This window comes from Citrus sinensis, chromosome 1 (assembly GCF_022201045.2).
Source record: "Citrus sinensis cultivar Valencia sweet orange chromosome 1, DVS_A1.0, whole genome shotgun sequence".
Classification (NCBI taxonomy): domain Eukaryota; kingdom Viridiplantae; phylum Streptophyta; class Magnoliopsida; order Sapindales; family Rutaceae; genus Citrus; species Citrus sinensis.
In genome coordinates, this window is record NC_068556.1 from 5,264,564 (window position 1) to 5,284,381 (window position 19,818).

Here is a 19,818-nt window from a genome sequence, read left to right on the forward strand (position 1 = left end):
GAGGAGGCGCATGTTAGGAAAGCTGGCAAGCCAAAGGACAACGATGAGTGGGCCAACTTCTACTTGGAATTGTCTGGGTCTTCGCTCCCTGGCATTTTATTCGCTTGGACTGTCTTCCCAACGCGACTCTACAGCGCGTGACCAACACAGTCAAAAAGGTTATATGATGAGGCGGGACTCGATGCGGTGATTGGACGAGGATACTCTGCATGCGTAGAAATGAAATCACCAACGGGGCCCCAGTTATATATTTTATTAATTGGAGATGAAAGGGGATGCAGAGATAGAGTGGTGTCACGAGTCGCGTGAATCAACGGCTGACAGTGTGCGTGGGTCAAAAGACACAACTCTCTATAATGTCAGTCAGACAGAAAACAGAGCGAAGCCGGCCAGCCTGTTCCCCACCCTGCTCCTTTCAGTGGCTCCGTAAACGGTAAACGGACAAACCTTTAAAGCGAAATCCCGAATCTACCCTTCAATGATCATACGTGATGTATTTGTTCCGTAACCCACGTGTCAAGCTTCCAAATTAGTCAACCCTACTCCGGTTGGACCCGCTGCTATCACCAACCGCTTACCGATGATTTCGGTTCGGCATAAATAATCATAATGTGATGGGACCGACCGGGTTGTTAAGATTTAAGAAATCATAAACTGGTTTAAACTAGTTCGTAACATAAACAAGCAACTGTACAGTAGATTGGGTCATAAGATCATACTTTTTATTCCCATGTGGACACAGTAGATGAATGAACCGAGAAACTTGGAGATATTTCAACGCTCTGGCCGGACCTTAAAATCTAGAATCAACAAATCATTATTAATGGATGAATAATAAGAACAAAACAATAATGTTTTGGCACTATACAAGAAGAAAACAAGTGGTTGGAATTTTTAGATGATTATTTCTTCAATGAGCAGTTGGCTGCATTGCAATAAAGGATAAACAACTAATAAAATTTTACATCAAAAGAAGAAAAGCCATGTGTTAATGGACACACTACACAGAGCGTTTGTTAGCGAACAGACTAGTTTAAAAAGAAAGAATTATAAATAAAAACTCCAACTAATTCCATCAATGGTCACTTCCAATCAGTTCATGGAACTCCCAACTTTCACCCTCATAAACAATTCAAAATCCCCCCCACCTGTAAAAATCATGGCAAAATAAAAAAAAAATTTCAAAAAAATGAAAACAGAAAACACAATTAAATGGCCACCTTAATTCCCCCAGTCACCTGCGCACTTCCAACACTAATACTTACGCAATTAGTGCACAGTTCAAGGACACTCCCAGCTCGTTGTTCCTTGCAACACTTCTGGATTCTTTTTTTGTTCGTTTTTTTTTTTTTTTTTGTCCTTCCATCTTTTAACTCACGCAAGAACGTAATTTTAAGGTGTGAGAGCTGTAGGTGGAGTCCGTGATTCAGGGGGAGGCGTATGGCCGTCTGATCCTTTCGAGGGATCATCAGACGATTGCCGTAATCCATCATCAGTCTCACCCCTATTCATATTCTCAATCATGCGTACCACCTCTTGCATAGCCGGTCTTTGATCGGGAACAGTGGATACACAACCCATAGCAATTTGCAACAGTTGAACCATTTCCTCTTCAATGTTGTGATATCGCATCAACTCCACATCAAAAACCTCAGCCGTCCACTCTTCACGTACCACGGACTGGACCCATCTAGGTAAATCAATACCTTCCTCACCCAGCGAGGCCTGATTAGGTGCTTTGCCCGTTAATAGCTCTAACAACAAAACACCGAAACTGTACACGTCGGATTTGAATGTGACCTTGCGGGTCTCGACCACTTCTGGGGCACGATACCCAGCCACGCGGGTGGGCGGAGTCGTGTTACCGAATAGCGGGTTCAATCCGAAATCGGAAACACATGCATCGTGGTCAGGTCGGAGCAGGATGTTGGAGGCTTTTATGTTCCCGTGAACTATTTTTCCTGACACGTGGAGGTGGGCCAAACCCCGTGCCGCACTTAGTGCTATTCTCATCCGGTTGTCCCAGTCTAGCGGGGTACGGCCCGAACCTCTACTCCCTGTAAAACGATTCACCGCAAGTTCAGACTATAAAAACATAATTTAAGGGACATGCCGTACAAAATTAAACAAAAAAAGAATACAAAGCATCCATAAAGTAAACTCGTGAGACTTGAGAAAGGTTTATTAAAATGATGATGTCGGTGGCGCCATGTTTGATGGTCATTGGAGTGTGCTGCAATGTTGGTGGGAATAAGAGTAAGTAAATTAGACCAAAACGGCAACTATCTGGTGCGTGCTGCGTGTGCGTTACTCACACGCTAAGAATGTTTGCACAGAAGCATAAACCGAGCAGAGGAATGTGCTCCTCCTCCTGATGCTGGCTATAAAATTATGAACTCTCCGTTTTTTTTTTTTTTTTTTAATTTCTTAAATGTTAAAGGTGAAGAATTTCCCACACAAAACTCAAAATAATCTAAAACCTAACATCACTTTACATATTCTATAATCACAACATTTATTCCCTAAATAAATTTATTGAATTTAGAAAGTACTACTATAAAAAAATTTCCAGGACCCAAAACAGCTGGAAATCCACTACGGTCAAAGCACACAAAAATAGAAAACAACAAAGATAATGCAGCATTTTCTAGTGAGGTCAGCACATTTTGAAAAAAATGATAAAATCTGCAACAAAAAAAACAAAAAGCAAAAACAAAAAACTTGAGATTACGAAAGGCAATTAGCGGACAGGAGGGGGCATTACCGTGAAGGAGAGCGGATAAGCTACCGGCAGGCATGTAATCATAAACAAGCAACTTTTCATCTTTAGAATAGTAAAAAGCCCTCAAAGGAACTACATTATCGTGCTTAATCTTGCCCAAAACCTCCATTTGCATCTCGAACTCTCGTTTGCCAACGGCCACTTCTTTAAGCCTCTTCACGACAACAGTGGTTCCCTCTTCAAGCACGGCTTTGTAACTCGTCCCAACGCTTCCTTTACCCAAAACCTCGGCTGAAGCCCTCAACAAATCCTCCAAATCGAAGCTATAAACCCCTCCTTCAAAGAACACAAGCTTGTTCCTATCAGCCTCGGCTGCCCCGCCAGTGATATCATCTTTCGATGACGAAGTCCCCGCCTCCATCGTCACCGCCCGCGCCGTTGCTGCCGCAGGGGGTTTCGGGGCCTTCCCTGGCCGCTGACGACGTCGTTTTTTAAGACAAAATAACAGTAATAACAGTAATAGCACAATAAAGACTGCACCTCCAACCGCAATGCCGACAATGGCGGCCGTTGAGAGTTTATTGGACTTTTTATGGACTGGAGCTACTGGTGGTGGTAACGACGGCGACGGAGCCGGTGAAGGGAAAAACGGGTTACACGGTGGCAATGGGCCACCACATAGATCTAAGTTTCCGGTGAATGATGATTGAGGGAATTTTGAAAGCGTTGCAGGGATTGAGCCGTTGAGATTGTTGTTTGAGACATTGAAGTCTCTCAGATTAGCCGGGTTGATGCTCGGAAGGTTGCCTGAGAACTTATTGTTCTCCAAGAACAGACCCGTTAAGTGTGTCAAATTGTTGACATCGAACGGGATTTTGCCGGAGAAATTGTTGGAGGAGAGGTCGAGCCGAGTTAGGCGATTCATTCGAGTCACACTCGCGGGGAACACACCGGAGAACTGGTTGCTTTGCAAGTAGAGGCTACGAAGGAGTGTTAAGTTAGAGAAATCGGAAGGGATCTCACCGGAGAGCCGATTTGAGCGGAGGCTGAGAACTCTGAGTTGACTCAGCTTTCCTAGTGTGTTGGGCGGGATGGGACCCACGAGGCCGACGCCCGGGAGGCGAAGGCTGTAGACGAATGAGCGGTTGGCGTCGCACTCGACGCCCACCCAGTTGCAGGCGGAGTCGGAGGCGTTCCATTGCACGCGATTCTTGTGTGGGGTTCGTGAAAGAAACGCAAGGAGAGCTTGCTTGTCTTGAGTCGGCTCCGAGTTCACATACCCTATCCCACCACCACAACTCAGTAACAGAAAACAAATTAACCGCATTAACGCTCCCCCCATTGTGATGATATCAGTTACCGAACCAAAACACACAAGAATTAAACAATAAAACAAAAAAAGAATGCGGTTGCTTATGTATGAAGACTATAATTTATACGGCGGTTTTGATTGGAGGTTTGAGAAAGCTATTCTGTAAAAAATCCAAAAAAGCGGTTTTCCGATGACACTCCATGTGAGTGAGAGAGAGAGAGAGAGAGCAGATTTTATTGTGAAAGACGAGGGCTAGTGAGAGAGGGTTTTGTATTGTGCATTAGGTACCCGAGGGTAAGGCGCCCAAAAGGTGAAAGATAAAGCTCTGTGAAAAACAGAACCAGTCGACCAGGCATCAGTGAAAACGTTTTTTCGTTTTTCTTAATTTTTTATTTTGTTGTTTTATGAAATAATTTCATTTCTTTTTTTTTTTCTTTTCCGTTCACTGAACCCACGCTTCAAGCGCGTGTCACTTTGTTGATTTTGATGTACAGCTACCCGCATGTGAGAGCGTTGGTCACTGCCACTTACGTTAGAGGAGCGTGGGATTGGCGAATGGCGATTGTTAGATAGATTTTGTAGGAGTGAATCGGCCAAAGCCAAGCTCCGAAAGGCAAGTGTGATGTATGTAAAGATCACACGGTCTAAATTTTCCTGATCTATGTAGTGTTTCACTCTCAGGTAGTTGATGGTTCTTAACCGTTTGATGGATGTAAAATTTCGGACTGGACGCAGATTTATTACAGTTGCAAATTTATGGGTTTGACTGGTAAAAGTAAAAGTTTTAGTTAAGCAAATTTAGGGGTGCTGTTGATGAGAGAGTGATGACACATGGCAAATAGTAGAATGCTGGCGCTGCCAAAGCTTAGCTGGAGAATGTGTCACTGAACCGAATTGGCAAGCCAAGTGGAGCCTTGGAGGGACAAACATTGGTGTTATAAAATGATTGACACTTGTTTTTATTCAAAACTTTGTATTATATAGTCTACTTTATGCTTAATTTTATTTATATTCTGATGTTCTATAGTTTGTTTTAATTCTATTTTATGGAAAGCAAAGTTTTATACTAGGCTTAATATGAGTACTACATTCAATTATTGACCAAAGATTGGCCGGCATCTAGCATATCGAACCCAGTCTAAACTGAATTATTATTTATCACTAGAAGAATTTTCTACTTATTCTACGATGATGCTTCCATGTGGGAGGAATTATTTTTGTAGATAAAAAAAAAAAAATTCCTGTTATTGATTGATTTTTTCAATTGGAGATTATACAAGTGAAGATGATCTGTTTTATTACAAACCCTTCAAAGCGAAGCTCTAGGAAAGCACAAAATGATCAACTTTAACCACCGGAGCTAGTCCCCACGCAATGATTCATCAGACACAAGTTTAACAAGGAAACCGTGTGATCATGCTTGTCCATTAACAACCACATTACTACCAAATTGTGTGTTTGCTTCTTTATGATTTGGAATCAATCAATCTACTCTGCATTGCATTAGGATTTCACTTCAGAAAAAGATTTACTTTACAAACAAAACCCATTTTAAGTTTTTCTCCATTGCTAGAATGAATGATTGAATGGCTTTAAACTATCTTTAGTAAAGGGCGGTTCATATACAGGACAATGCTAGAGCTAGAGAGAATTCAAGAACCATACCTATTTCAGAAAAAATAAGGAAAGGAATTCAGTTGACTCATGAGTCATGAGCTGACTGCCCACTATGTTCATACTTTGGGTTGTGGCAGTCATTAGTGGTTGGATTAAGCTTTAGCAAATAATTGAACAGTGTTCAAATTTACTGCCAATATGTACGACAACAATGACAAAAAAAAAAAAAAGTTGAAGGCTAGGTTCTCACATTTATAATCTTAACTCTTTCAAGCACATCAAAAAAGATGTGCAAATAGGAACATGATCTCCACTCTACATTATGAATTCAGTCAGATGGAGAGAGAGACAATAATAACAGTTTCGAGCAAACAAATAGATCACAATTAAAACATTAGGTCACAATTATTGTGCAAGTTTGCTTTGACAAAAGGTGGTCCATATGGACCAATTATGATGAGCACATCTAAAAAGATCTAATAGCTTATAAAGCATTGACCCATATGGTCCCGAATTGAGTCCCCGGTGCTCATCAATTTCTATCTTTTAATGTGCACAAAAGCATCACTGTATCTACCACAGGCAGCAAGACTGACTTTCACTTGCCGACCAAACTTTTCGTCCCAGGAGTAGAGTAGGCACTAGCCAGAGACGGAGATCTGCTGCTTTTATTTTGTTGGGTCAATCAATGAACTGAGTCCACAACTCAAGATGCGTTTAGCTTAATCTTGAGAATTTGGGCCCTAAATCTTTTCCAAACCATTTTACCGTTGGAAGACACTGCAAAAACTCCCATCATTTTCCATTGGACAAAAAGGGCAATGCATGAATAAAATACGATAGTGGCTACGGCGAAGTTATTCCACCGCAGAGTATTGATGATAACCGTTAGATTATACTAGTAAGTACAGATTTGATATTTATATCTATGACCATATGGTTATCATCGGCACTCCATCGTAGAACAGTTGAATGAACTCAAAAAATAAATATGACTACAAAGTCTAAAACTAAAGAAGGCTTACAATTACAAAGAAGATCAAATTAATTAACTATTGACTTGAGTTGCCGCAGGTCCCAGTAAGGTTTCAAATAGTTTGAAGGCGCCGATCAAGTTTCCAATGAAAGTGGGCATGGTGGCTACTGCTTTCTTCTTGTCACTCATAATAGACAAGTTACAAACAAACCTCGTACAACTTGTCAAGTCCAATTTCCAAAATTCTCGACAAAACCCATTGGCTGTAAATGCCAATCACCTGCATCCAAAGTGAAAATAGTAACAAGTAACAGCGCCGTTGGCCTTCTATTCCAACGGTGGGCTGCTGTCCTCAACACTCTTTTTTGCCCCCTCAAATTTTAGAGTAGGAATAGAATATTTCTCCATACATATTTTTAGTTAAGATAGATTTTCTACTCGTACTTAATAGACTGGAGCTCCATTGTAAATGTGTAATACATGTAGATTTTTTTTAAATAATAAAAAAAATCTATAAGAGGAGTCTTTTGAGAAAATACTTTTTAAAATAGAAGAACACAGCCAGAAAAATAAAGCCTGACAATTCATGGCACAAATTCGAGAGACCGTAAGTGAAGCCTTTACTATCATCAACCACAGAAATGAAGCCCTCCAACTTTGCCTTATCCAGCAGGAGGCTTAGAACAAAAGTGGTGAGATACTTTTTAATATCTATGGGGTCAAGACTCAAGGGAGCCAAATTTCACTTGAAATATTAAATCAAGGCAAAAGGGTTACCAAAAGAGCACCATTTTGAGTCCTCTTGTTGACTCACTAACCCCTCTCTCTATTAAATAATTTGGTAAAGGTGAACACCTGGAATGAATATTTCTCTAATATTTTTATAGGAATAAAAATTTGAGCGGTGTTACATTAATTATAATTTAGGTGTTATATCAATAAACTTGTATAATTATAAAATAAAAAGGAAAAAAAATTGCTAATTTTCTTTTTTGTTTTTATTTTAACTTCTAGAAAGAAATTAATTTTTGAACTGATGAAAGGGAATTTCAATGTAAATGATCAATAATTGAAGGAAAGAGACAGCACGTTGTATTAAAAGAAGAGAGGCAAGCAATAGAGCTTTTTCAAAAGCTGATCAAGTTTCCATACGAAAAACGTTCACTTGCTCTGCTGGAGATTAAAATTTGAAACAATCAAATAATTTAAGGGGCTAGCTAGCAACTGGAGTTGCCGCCTGGAGGCTAGGGCAGCCATGCATATTTTTGGCACAATCAAAAAGTCAATGTTGCTCATTGACTTCTAATTTTATGGCCAAGCCACCAAGAGCACACCCTCTGCATTTCTTATATAAATTCTCCTTAATTTTTTAAATTGTCGAAATAATTAAAAAAAATTAATTCTTTTATTTTGAATGAAAATTTAATCAAGCACTTAAATAAATTATTCTTTTAATAATTTAACCTAATTTCATAATTTATATTTATATTTTAAATTTCCATTAATTTTTTTTAGAAACTCGAATGAATTTAAAATTATAGAGATAGAAATGATGTAATAATGAATTTAAAATAATTCAAGATTTTAGGATTTATTATATTTTATAAATAAAGTTTTAAAATAAATATTATTTTTTGATGAAATTTATTAACAAAATAATTGATTTTAATTTGTAGATTAGCATTTTTTAAATTAAACTGGAATGTTTTGGAGAATAAAATCCAAAAGCAGTGTCATAAGGATTTTTTGAGGATTTCCACTCTTAAGACCAAGTGTTTTGGTGGTGACACCTTCTGTTCTGTTGGTTCATTTAGCATCAATCCTCATCCGGCTGTTTAGCCCGTAGCTCCAAAGCAAGCAAGGCCTTTGTCCGGTCTACTCATTCGGATTCTGCACTTCGTTTGGTTAAAAGCCCAGCCCATCAGAGATTTATTCTACCCATTATTAGTTTTTTTTTTAAGTTTTGGAAAAAAGAGCTTGATAAATTAAAGGATGAAATTATTATAATTGAAATTTTTAAAAAATTGTTATTTGCTGATCCTCTGCAATTGATGAATATTCAAAATTTTACTTAAGATGGATGATAATTTGTGTCAAGGTTTTAAGTCAATTATTCAAGTTAAACTAGCTTTAATTAGAGACTTTTAGAGTAATACTAATCATCTCAAGAATTTATTAAAAATATGTAAATAAATAAGTGCATCTCGTATAATGTTGATAATTGGACTTCCGAATAAGGAAGACTTCCTGCCAGCCATCTATTAATGTTAAAACTTGTCCTTAATTTTATTGTTAGGCTTATGCTTAGCAACTTAAACTTAGGTCAAGCAATTTCTCTAATAAGCTAAGGTTTCATGTTTAAACTTACGTGCTCACTTTGTGCCAATTAAAATTGGATCATATGTCACATAAGGGCCAATTAAAATTATCTTTTACGGTCATTAGATTCTTACTTGGTTTGAGTAATCTACATATGTGTATAAAGTTGGGATTAAAAGAGTTGATGTGACAACACTATTCCTCGTCTTTTTATATTCTCTGTTATTTAATATACTGGCTGAGATTAAAAAATAATTATATTACAAAAGATAAAAAATAATTAAAACTATTACAGCACTCATGTTGTTGTACATGTCTCTTCCTCTTTATATTTAAATTCAATAATATGTAACTATTAATAATAATTAATTATAAGCTTTGAAACATTCATTTATTTATTATGCTAGCAATTTCATTAATTAAAACTATTACAACACTCACGTTATTATACATGTCTCTTCCTCTTTCTATTTAAATAAATTCAAGAATATGTAACCATTAATAATAATTAATTATAAGTCCTAAAACATTCATTTGTTTTATTATACCAGCAATTAAATTTTTGTGGCTTAAAATACATCAACTAATTAATATAAGAAGGAATGTTCATTCATCTTCTCTCAACAATACTACTACCAAGACCTAATTTTAATGTCTTAATCTCATATTTTATTATGTAACCTTTTGTTTAGTGCCTTTTGGCTTCTTCAAACCCTCTAAACACTAAGTATTTAAGATTTGTTATATTTGGGTTTTTTTAATTATTGAACCAACATCCTCTTTAGAAAGATTCTTGTGTTTTGATTGTTTGACTTGTTTAAATTTTTAGTATTGTGTGCTTCATGGAGTACTCTTTTCTTCATGAGTTGAACAATGATGGAGATAGTTAGATCATAAGGGTTAGACTTTTTTTTTCCCAACTGTTTTACACTTAATGTAGTATGTTTTCTTTTTTTTATAGGAAAATCTAATGCATGCAATAATGAGGAAAAATTTAGTGACAAGGTTTAGGCACATATTGAGTAAGGGTTCTTTGTACAGTGTCAAGAATTTGAAAGTTGTTTCAACTACAGGCGAGTACAGACCACTTTCAAATCAGTATAAGATTATTTTATTGGTTATAACTTCACTTAAGAGGTTAGAAGAAAGAATTGTTAAGATTCCGATCAATAGATTCCAATTCGTATCTCTGAATTTAATTGATTTACGTGTGAATGATAACACAATCCTCTCAAGTATTTATTTTAATTATTAATGTTTGTTAATCTTTAAATGTATATTAGAAATTATTGATCTTTGTGTTTTAACATGTTTATATTATTTTTCCATGATATTACAGATGTTGTCGGAAGTTTATGTAGTGTGTGTGATATTGAGATCGTTGGAGTTGGTTGAAAAAAAGAAATATATAAGTTATAACAAATTAGTTTATGAGGTATGAGTGATATTGAGATCGTTGGAACTAGTTAAAAAAAAGAGATATAAAAATTCTAACAAATTAGTAAGTTGAATATAATTAAGAAAACTATAACTATATATATTTTTAGTTATTGTTTTATCATAAGAATTGATCGACAGTTTGACTTCACTAATCTTATTAGTTATTACGTAATTTTTAATTTTCTTTTTCAATGAATATATCCAATATGTGCTGAAGAAAAACAATTAAAAATACAATAAAAAAGGTTATAGCCCTTAGAGATTATTCAACGTATTCACAAGAAAATTTAATTAGAAAATATGTTATAGGCAGCTCAAGCATCTTCTTACAAACGCATTAGAATAAACAACAGTACTTGCGGGTTAAAATAATTAATGTAAAAGAAAAAATTAATGAAATCACTCTAAATCCAATTGGAACTTAAAATGAACAACCTCAATTCCTTAAATTATTGCCTAAATATTTGTTCTAATTCTTAAGATTTTTTTTTTCTTTTCCTCACACCTTACCTCTTCATAAACACAAATAAAAAAGTCAAGTGGTAATATTCATATTGAAACAGGGAATAAAAATATTAGTGATTTGGAATAAAAAAAGTAACCAACTGTATAATAATGTAATTCGAGACTTTCAAATTTAATGATAATACGATATCCTTATAATGAGTTTTTCTCTTTACATTATTAACTTTTGTTAATTTGTATGGATAGCTCGGCGACAACAAATATTACTTTATGGGAAAAGTTGGAGAAGATACTTATAGAAATAAATTTTTTTTAAAGCTGCGCGAAACGCGATTCTATTTTCTAGTTTAATATATACAAGTGAATTATTTCGAGTGCTTAAATGAGAGAAACAGTAATAGAGACGGATAACAAGAAGCAATTAAAGAAGGTCTTTATGGTGCGTTTACTTTATGTGAATGAGAATGAGGTGGAATAAGAATAAGAATGAGCTGGGATGAGAATGTAATTTCAATATTTACTTGGCAAAAATAAATGGGAATGTGAATATATTGGAATGCTATTGATGTGTTTACTTGACAAAATAAATAGGAATGAGAAATGAGAATAAGAATCAATTTACCAAAATATCCATAGTATTAATAATTAATAAAAATAATTAATTTATCATTATTAACAATATTATCATTATTGTTTTTGTTGTTGTTATTATTATTATTATTAATAAAAAAATAATATTAAAAATAATTAATAATAACTAAAATAATATTAATAATATATTATTATTATTAAATTTTATTAACTTTATTATTTTAGTTATTATTAATTATTGTTAAGATTATTTTTATTAATATTATCATTATTAACATTTATTATTATTATTATTAAATTTTATTAACTTTTTTTATTTTAGTTATTATTAATTATTGTTATTATTATTTTTATTAATATTATCATTATTAACATTTATTATTATTATTATTATTAAATTTTATTAACTTTATTATTTTAGTTATTGTTAATTACTGTTAATATTATTTTTATTAATATTATCATTATTAAAATTTATTATTATTATTATTAACTTTATTATTTTAGTTACTATTAATTATTGTTAATATTATTTTTATTAATATTATCATTATTAACATTTATTATTATTATTAACTTTATTATTTTATTTATTATTAATTATTGTTATTACTATTTTTATTAATATTATCATTATTAACATTTATTATTATTATTAAAATTAAATTTTAATAACTTTATTATTTTAGTTGTTATTAATTATTGTTATTATTATTTTTAATAATAATGATGATAATATTAATAAAAATAATAATAACAATAATTAATAATAACTAAAATATTAAATTTAATAAAATTTAATAATAAAAAAATTAATAATAATAATAACAAGAATAAGGATAATATTGTTAATAATGATAAATTAATTATTTTTATTAATTATTATTTTATCATTATTTTTATTGTTAATAATGATAATATTAATGAAAATAATAATAATAATTAACAATAACTAAAATAATAAAGTTAATAAAATTTAATAATAATAATAATAATTATTATTATTATTATTAATGACATTTAAAATAATAAAATTATTTGTGATTTGAACAAGGGTAATTTCGGAAATATAAAAAAATTAGAAGGATAGAAAAGTAAATTTATGTTTCATTCTTATTCTCACATTTTCATTCCCAACCCCCCATGGGAATAAGATTCCCATTCCTTATTCCTTATTCCTAAATTGTGTGGGACCCACACATTTTATTCTCATTCACAAATTATATTTTGCCAAGTAAACATAGGTTTCATTCACATTCTCCAAACCCACAAGTAAACACACGATTAATGAAATAAATTTAAGAAATTAAAAATGAAAAGGTATTGACATTTTGCGCTTTTAGTTTGGTCGTAGCACCCTGAGCCCTACGGTTTTAGCCACTTTACTATAAAAAAAAAAAAGAAAAAAATATCAATTTCTTTAAGGGAATTTTCCTCCATATTGTTAAAAATTTTAATTTATTATTATTATTATTTTATTGCTTGGATGTCAAAATTATCGAACGTCACTATTTATAAGGTTATAAGCATAACAAAAATGCTAAACTTACAAGAAAAAAAAAATTCATAATGAAAATCCTAAATAAAATGAAAAGTTAGTACAACTGTGAAAACAAAAATACTAATTCTAATCCAAAAATATTTTTGCTGGCAAATTCTAATCTTAATTCTAATTCTAATTCCAATTGAGTTTTATATTTGCAAAGATATTTTTTTATGGGTATAATTTTAATTTATCTCTACTTAAAATGACAATCCTCAATTTACTCCCTAGAGTGTGAAAACATTTATAATTCATTTATCCCCTTTATTGTTAAGAAAAGGATATATCCATGATTATTCTTTATAAATTGATTATCTTCAAATTACTCCTCTTATTTTAAAAACATCAAGTTACTCTTTTTTTTTTTTAAAAAGAAAATAAATAGGTGTGGACAATGACTTAATGATTTTTTTCGTCTTTCTTAATAAAAATAGGAATAAATTGAGATTTTTAAATGTGAGAAAAGTGATTTGAAAATAGTTAATTCTAATCCACAATTGACCTAAAAAATTAGTAGAAAACTATTTACACATGCGCCCCTATACGACCCTCATATTTTGAATGAAAATAAAAAGTAAATTGAAGTTTTAACACGTCTCAAGATAAGTTGAACTATTTTCTTTTCAGCTTAAAGCTGAAATAAAGTTTGTCAATTTTTATTAATTCACGCACTAATTATAAAATCAGGATAAAAATGAAGATGGGTGGGTGAAATTTAACAAATTATTTTTTTTTAGTGCGAAAATATGGAAAATAGAAAATCAACTCAAATTATAAAAATCAATTAATAAATTACACACGAACTTTGACTGGGGGCTTGTTGGGATCATGATTCATGATCATTTTAACGGTGGACACTTCGTTGGTCATCACATCCTCGATATCGTTTTCTGTTTGACAGTCGCTTTGCGTCTCAGAAGACATTGGAGCTCACTCGCTTAAAGCACAAACGACAAAACGACAGTAGACGAGTGAGAGTTGTTTTGAATGAAATAGCCATAAGCCATATCCGTTACCTGGGTGGATGAACCTTACGTTGGTTTGTGTGGCTCATCGGTTTCCACGACCCACAAAACATCCAAACAAAAATCACAAACCCTGTCACCTTGGAGCCAACTTGTTACATCTTCAATATCTTCTTCTTCATTTTTGTCCCATATTTCCCAGTTTTGGCCTAGTGAATCGTTCTACTTACAACCGTTCTCAATGGCGTCCATGACTTCTAGATTTGTTGCTAAAAATTGTACCAATTTACATGCTTCTGAGGCTAGTTTTAGACCAACAGGTTCTTCGATTTTGGTCGGAGTGGCGCAAGCTCATCTGGGTATGTTTGATTTCTGCTTGTTTCCGTTTTTGGCTTTCTGGGGTAGTTTTTGTTTGCTCATTACTTCATGAGTTCTTGTTCTTGTTTTTGTTTGTTTGTTCGTTTCTTTTTTTCCATCTTTCTTTGCCTCGTTGCTAAGACTCTTGAGTGTTTACTTTTAAGTTTACGTCAGTTTTAACTTCTATTTTCTGTTCATTTTAATGCTCAGATCTAAGAGGTGGATTATCAGCGATTGATCATGGAAAAAGTTTGGCAATCGAAAGCAAGCCCCAAAATCACATTGTTGCTCTCGCAGCTCCCTACTCAATCATTCAAAATTCAAGGTATCTCTTTTAGACCAAGTGATTTATTATAGTATTTGTTAGTTTAAAAATGAGTATTTGTTTGCCAAGGTGTTTAAGCATTCATTTGCTATTGAAGTCACATGCCTGATCAATGTCATCATGCCAAGTGGCAACAGTGAGCTCTAGTTGGTGATCATTAAGAAATTATAGTCCATTTCAGCAAAAGATGCTATAACTTGCATGTTGTTATCTTTCAGTACAGTAGGAGAGTAAAAGAGTAGCCTTCATCCTAGAATTCTACCCTTAATTAGATAAGGGGTAGATCCCTTCCTTTTTTTTTTTTTAATATGGTTTCTATCCAGATAACCAGTTTGGCTGTCAGTTAAAGTAGCTTAGTCATAGTCTAACCATGTTGTACCCCTCTGGTGTGAAGTACATGACAGTGATGCTACTAGACCTCAATTTAAATCAAACATTAATTTTTGGGTTCCTTTTTTCAGGCATTGCTATTTTTATTTATATTCTTAAAATTCATTGTCTTTTGCTGTATAATCATGCATCTGTACTCCAGTACACACAACAATAATGATGTAATTTCTATATTTAGGTGCTCCCAAGTTTTGTGCAAGGCAGCAGCAAATGTATCTGGAGATGTTCCAAGTAAATCTCCTGGTGGAATGAGCCAGTACGAGCAAATAATTGAAATTTTGACAACACTTTTTCCTGTGTGGGTATGTCTTTCATTTTGTTAGTAGTACTTGATGGATTTCCAGCTCATAGTCCAAATGAAACATTAGTTTTTGCGTAATCGCTGTTACCTTTTTATGGACAGGTCATACTGGGCACCATTATTGGCATCTATAAGCCGAGTGCGGTAAATTGATTATCTCTTTGTTGTTTCTTTGTTTAGTTGCGAATAAACCACTGTTTAACAAGCTGGTTATTGAGTTTTTCCTACAGGTAACATGGTTGGAGACAGACCTTTTCACTATTGGCTTGGGTTTTCTTATGCTTTCAATGGGATTGACTCTGACCTTTGAAGATTTCAGAAGATGTTTGCGGAATCCATGGACTGTAAGCGGCAATCTGTTTGAATAGTAATTACTAGCCTTTTTCTAAAATCGAGAGCTAGACAGTGTCAGTTTATTTGTTTTCATGATTGATACTGCCTAGAATTATTTTTGCAGGTCGGTATTGGATTTCTTGCTCAATATTTGATCAAACCTATGTTAGGCTTTGTAATTGCAATGGTATGTTTGCTTCAATGTCCTAAGCATGAATGTCTCATTTCATATTCATTGATTTCTTCTTATTCCAATGATATATTGTAATTCTTGTTGAAATCATAGTCACTAACATATATATCTTTCATTTTCAGACACTAAAACTTTCCGCACCCCTTGCTACTGGTCTTATTTTGGTCTCATGCTGTCCTGGTGGTCAGGCTTCAAATGTTGCTACCTATATATCTAAAGGAAATGTAGCACTTTCTGTTCTTATGACAACGTATGCTTCAGTTACTTTCGTGCTTTAAAATCCTTTTTTTGGGTTGATAGTCTCTGGATGATTTCTCTGCTGTTCAATGTTAAGTGCTTTGGTGTCATTTGATAGTTCAGAGCCACTTGTTGTATCTTTTAGGCATTAATCAGGTGGAAAATCTTAATTGGTGCATTTAACCCTTCTAGTTTTTATCTTTCCCCCACAAAAGATAAGCAAAAAGACACTTTTGACATGTAAATTGCAAGCGTGTACTCTGTACATAAAAACTGATATATTTGCCAAGCCTTGATGCGCATTGATCAGCCATAATGTTTGAGGAAAAATGGGAAAATGTCTTTTTTTTAAAATCTCTAAATCCATTGAGTTTATTGTTTTCTCTTGATTTATATTTAAAACTAAGCTTTAGTTGTGCAATTATTTGTGCATCCGGCAATTCTTTGAAGTATTGGTGACGAGGAAACTGATATGTGTTTGTGCATTCATTCACTGACAATGAAAGAGTGACAAGAGGATATTCATTTGGATGAATTTCAGGTGTTGGAGTTTGGATAGAACCTGATTTTGTGGATTTAAAGGCAAGTAAAACTCAGGTCATAACAGTTGTCCTGACATCAGATGGGTACATTGGGAAATCTAACATGTGCCATTTGTGTGCAGCAAGTAGTCAAGTAATCACATCACTTTTGTTTCCAAAATTATGACTTTATCAACTTTAACGAGGAAAATAAATTCTTTTCTTTTTGCTTTTGAGGATGAAATTGAAATTCAAGGTTGAGAGGGAGTTTATCTCTATTCTCTTTATTAAAATGCAAGAGGATGCAGAATCTGAACTGTTAGTAAATTCGGGATCTGGTTGTGAAATTTCCATATTTTGGTCCAACTTGAGCTCAAACCTATGGTGGTCATCTGACTTTCATTGATTTGTTTACCCAGTAAAAGTGGTTATAGCTTCTCTGAAATTTTCTTAGTAGGCATATGCATCGTTTTCATTCTTAGCTCCAGTGGTGTTTTGTAGATTATTGAGAGTTTATAAATCTAAAGTTTCATGAGTCTTTTGCTTAATATCTGTAGGTGTTCGACTATTGGAGCTATAGTCATGACTCCACTTCTAACTAAGCTTCTAGCTGGTCAGCTTGTTCCTGTAGATGCTGCAGTAAGTAGGACAACGCCCTATAATTTCTTTAATATATAATCCCCAACTTTTGCGTAGCATTAAATTGACGACCAGGAAGGAACCAGTGTATTTAATCCACTTATTCTGACATCTTTCCTTTCGTCTTCACAGGGGCTGGCTATCAGCACTTTTCAAGTCGTGTTAGTACCAACAGTTGTTGGGGGTAATTAGTTTAGTTGTACTGTCAAATCATATATCTGCTCAGAGATTTTGACATTTTTGTGAACCTGATACTGTTACTAGCTAATGCCAATCTATAACTCATCTGGTTATAAATAATTTGACTGTGAACTTCTTCTTTATGTGCCAGTGTTGGCGAATGAATTCTTCCCAAAATTCACTTCAAAGATCATCTCCGTGACACCCTTAATTGGTGTTATTCTTACCACCTTACTTTGTGCAAGTCCTGTGAGTTCTCTAAAAACTTTTAGAGAGAAACATAATGATGAATTCAGAATTTCTTTATGTATGTAGTGATAGTTTCTTTACTTGGAAAGTACTGATTTTGAATTGTTATTTTCAAGATTGGGCAAGTTTCAGCTGTCCTGAAAACTCAAGGAGCACAACTCATTTTTCCAGTGGCACTCCTTCATACTGCTGCTTTTGCTCTTGGTTATTGGTTATCAAAGATATCTTTTGGTGAATCCACTTCGCGTACCATATCGATCGAATGTGGGATGCAGGTATGTATCTGTTTTGTTAGTATTTTTGTAAATTTATGACGTGAGATTTTTCGTCAAGCTAAATGGTGTGTAAAAAACATAGATTTATGTTGCTTAAATAATACTGAAGGAACCATTTGACTATTTCAATACTTGCGTGCTTTTATTACAATTAAGATTAGTTTTAGACTGGAGATGGTAGAAGTTTCATTTAGAAAGTTGGACATTCTTAATGTGCACTTCATGGATTAACTTGACTAATTTAAATCGGCTCAGCTTCTATGCCTTCCTGTAAATTACAATTGACCCTAAAGAGAGCACCCTTTGAATGGCCTGTTTATAATAGTAATGAGAAATAGTTGTTTGTGAACAATATGCATGCAAGAGTGGGGTCTGGCAGTGGTCATTACTTGAACCATAGTGCTTCGTTGCCCATTGTTCTGGACCGATGGTAGAATTCACCTCTTGTGCCCGTGAGTTCATATACCCATTAAGATATACGTTTGTAGTTCATTATCTGAGATGTATGGTCATAACATTTTCTGTGATTCATTCGTGACTTTGCTTCTATTTTTTGTCATCCAGAGCTCTGCACTCGGATTTTTACTAGCCCAGAAGCATTTCACAAATCCCCTTGTTGCTGTCCCTTCTGCTGTTAGTGTTGTCTGCATGGCGGTATGGCCCTTTTACTTGTAGTTTTTAAATTTTTGTTGGTATGTTTTATATTAACTGCATTATCATGCCTTACAGCTTGGTGGGAGTGCTCTTGCCGTATTTTGGAGGAACCAGCCTATTCCTGTAGATGACAAGGATGACTTCAAAGAATGAAACTCTTGAACCTTTTTCTATTTTCTCCACAGCTTTCTAGTCCTAGAAAAATTATGCTTCTTTTAGTTTAGGACCTATGTTTGCCTCGACCATGAAAACTTCATTTGGTTTAGTTTCAGGGAAAAGTTATGGATTCATTCCACATTTCTTTTGGTCATAAGGTATAAGCCCTGAGAAGTGGAAACTGAAATTGGAAGAAATAATCAAATGATAGAAAATTAAAGGTGGCTAGTGCCCCATCACCTTGTAAAAGTAAATCTCGACATTGAAGTTTATTCTTGTTCGGTTCAGTAGAGAAAATAATGCCCAACATGAGAATCGGGGGTCAATTATTTTGCAGAAAAGTACATAAAATCTCACTGTCATCTATTTCTGACGATAGGATTAATTGATGAAACAGATATAGCCGGTGCTTTCTTGTATGCCAAGTTAAATTTCCATTTTTATTCTCTCTCAAAAGCTTGCCATTTTAGTGTTGGCCAACTGTTGCACCGAGGAATGAGGACTGCACTGCAGGTGGAATTAAAAATGGAAAAGAGAATTTCCAAATTTGTCTCGTCAGCCGGCTTGAGCACTAAAATAAAAAACTACAAGCGAATACCCCACTGAATTCACCGCACTGAAGATTGACGGGGGCACAAACAAGATGTCAAAGATTGCATTGTCTCCCTTTCATTGATCTCCTTCTTCCCTGCTCTGCTTTTGCAGCAACTGCTCTTCAGTTTTTCTCGTTGCCTCATTGGAAAAGTGGTAAAATAATAGTTCACCAATTAATTAAACTCCCCCATTAGCAGGATCATTGGTAGAGATGGTAAAATTTGACACGATCCGATTACCCGACATGAACATGACATAAATAAATGGGTATGGGTAGTCAAATTTAACACGATTATTAAATGGGTCGGGTCTGGGTCAACACGATTTTTTTTTTGTGTCGGGTTTGGGTTAAAATTCTTGACCCATTTATCCGATCAATGACCCGATTATATTTTCTATTTTAAAATAATTTACATATTCTTATAATTAAAACTCAAATATTAGAGATGATTTTCTTTTCTTTT

General features: G+C 34.0%; 2 protein-coding genes across 2 annotated transcripts; one reads left to right on the forward strand and one right to left on the reverse strand.

The window, feature by feature from the left end:
- Nucleotides 1–882: 882 nt before the first annotated feature.
- On the reverse strand, nucleotides 883–4,299 carry LOC102607236 (probable inactive receptor kinase At2g26730). Its single transcript, XM_006475702.4, has 2 exons — nucleotides 2,765–4,299; nucleotides 883–2,057 (listed from the first exon to the last, which is right to left on the reverse strand). The coding sequence occupies exons 1-2, from the start codon at nucleotides 4,062–4,064 to the stop codon at nucleotides 1,393–1,395; spliced, it is 1,965 nt and encodes a 654-aa protein (XP_006475765.1). The 5' UTR covers nucleotides 4,065–4,299; the 3' UTR covers nucleotides 883–1,392.
- A 9,522-nt stretch (nucleotides 4,300–13,821) lies between these two features.
- On the forward strand, nucleotides 13,822–19,086 carry LOC102606950 (sodium/pyruvate cotransporter BASS2, chloroplastic). The gene is made up of 13 exons (XM_006475701.4): nucleotides 13,822–14,309; nucleotides 14,518–14,632; nucleotides 15,201–15,324; nucleotides 15,426–15,467; nucleotides 15,554–15,667; nucleotides 15,781–15,843; nucleotides 15,972–16,099; nucleotides 17,165–17,246; nucleotides 17,379–17,430; nucleotides 17,578–17,675; nucleotides 17,792–17,950; nucleotides 18,515–18,604; nucleotides 18,680–19,086. The coding sequence occupies exons 1-13, from the start codon at nucleotides 14,192–14,194 to the stop codon at nucleotides 18,755–18,757; spliced, it is 1,263 nt and encodes a 420-aa protein (XP_006475764.1). The 5' UTR covers nucleotides 13,822–14,191; the 3' UTR covers nucleotides 18,758–19,086.
- Nucleotides 19,087–19,818: the final 732 nt, after the last annotated feature.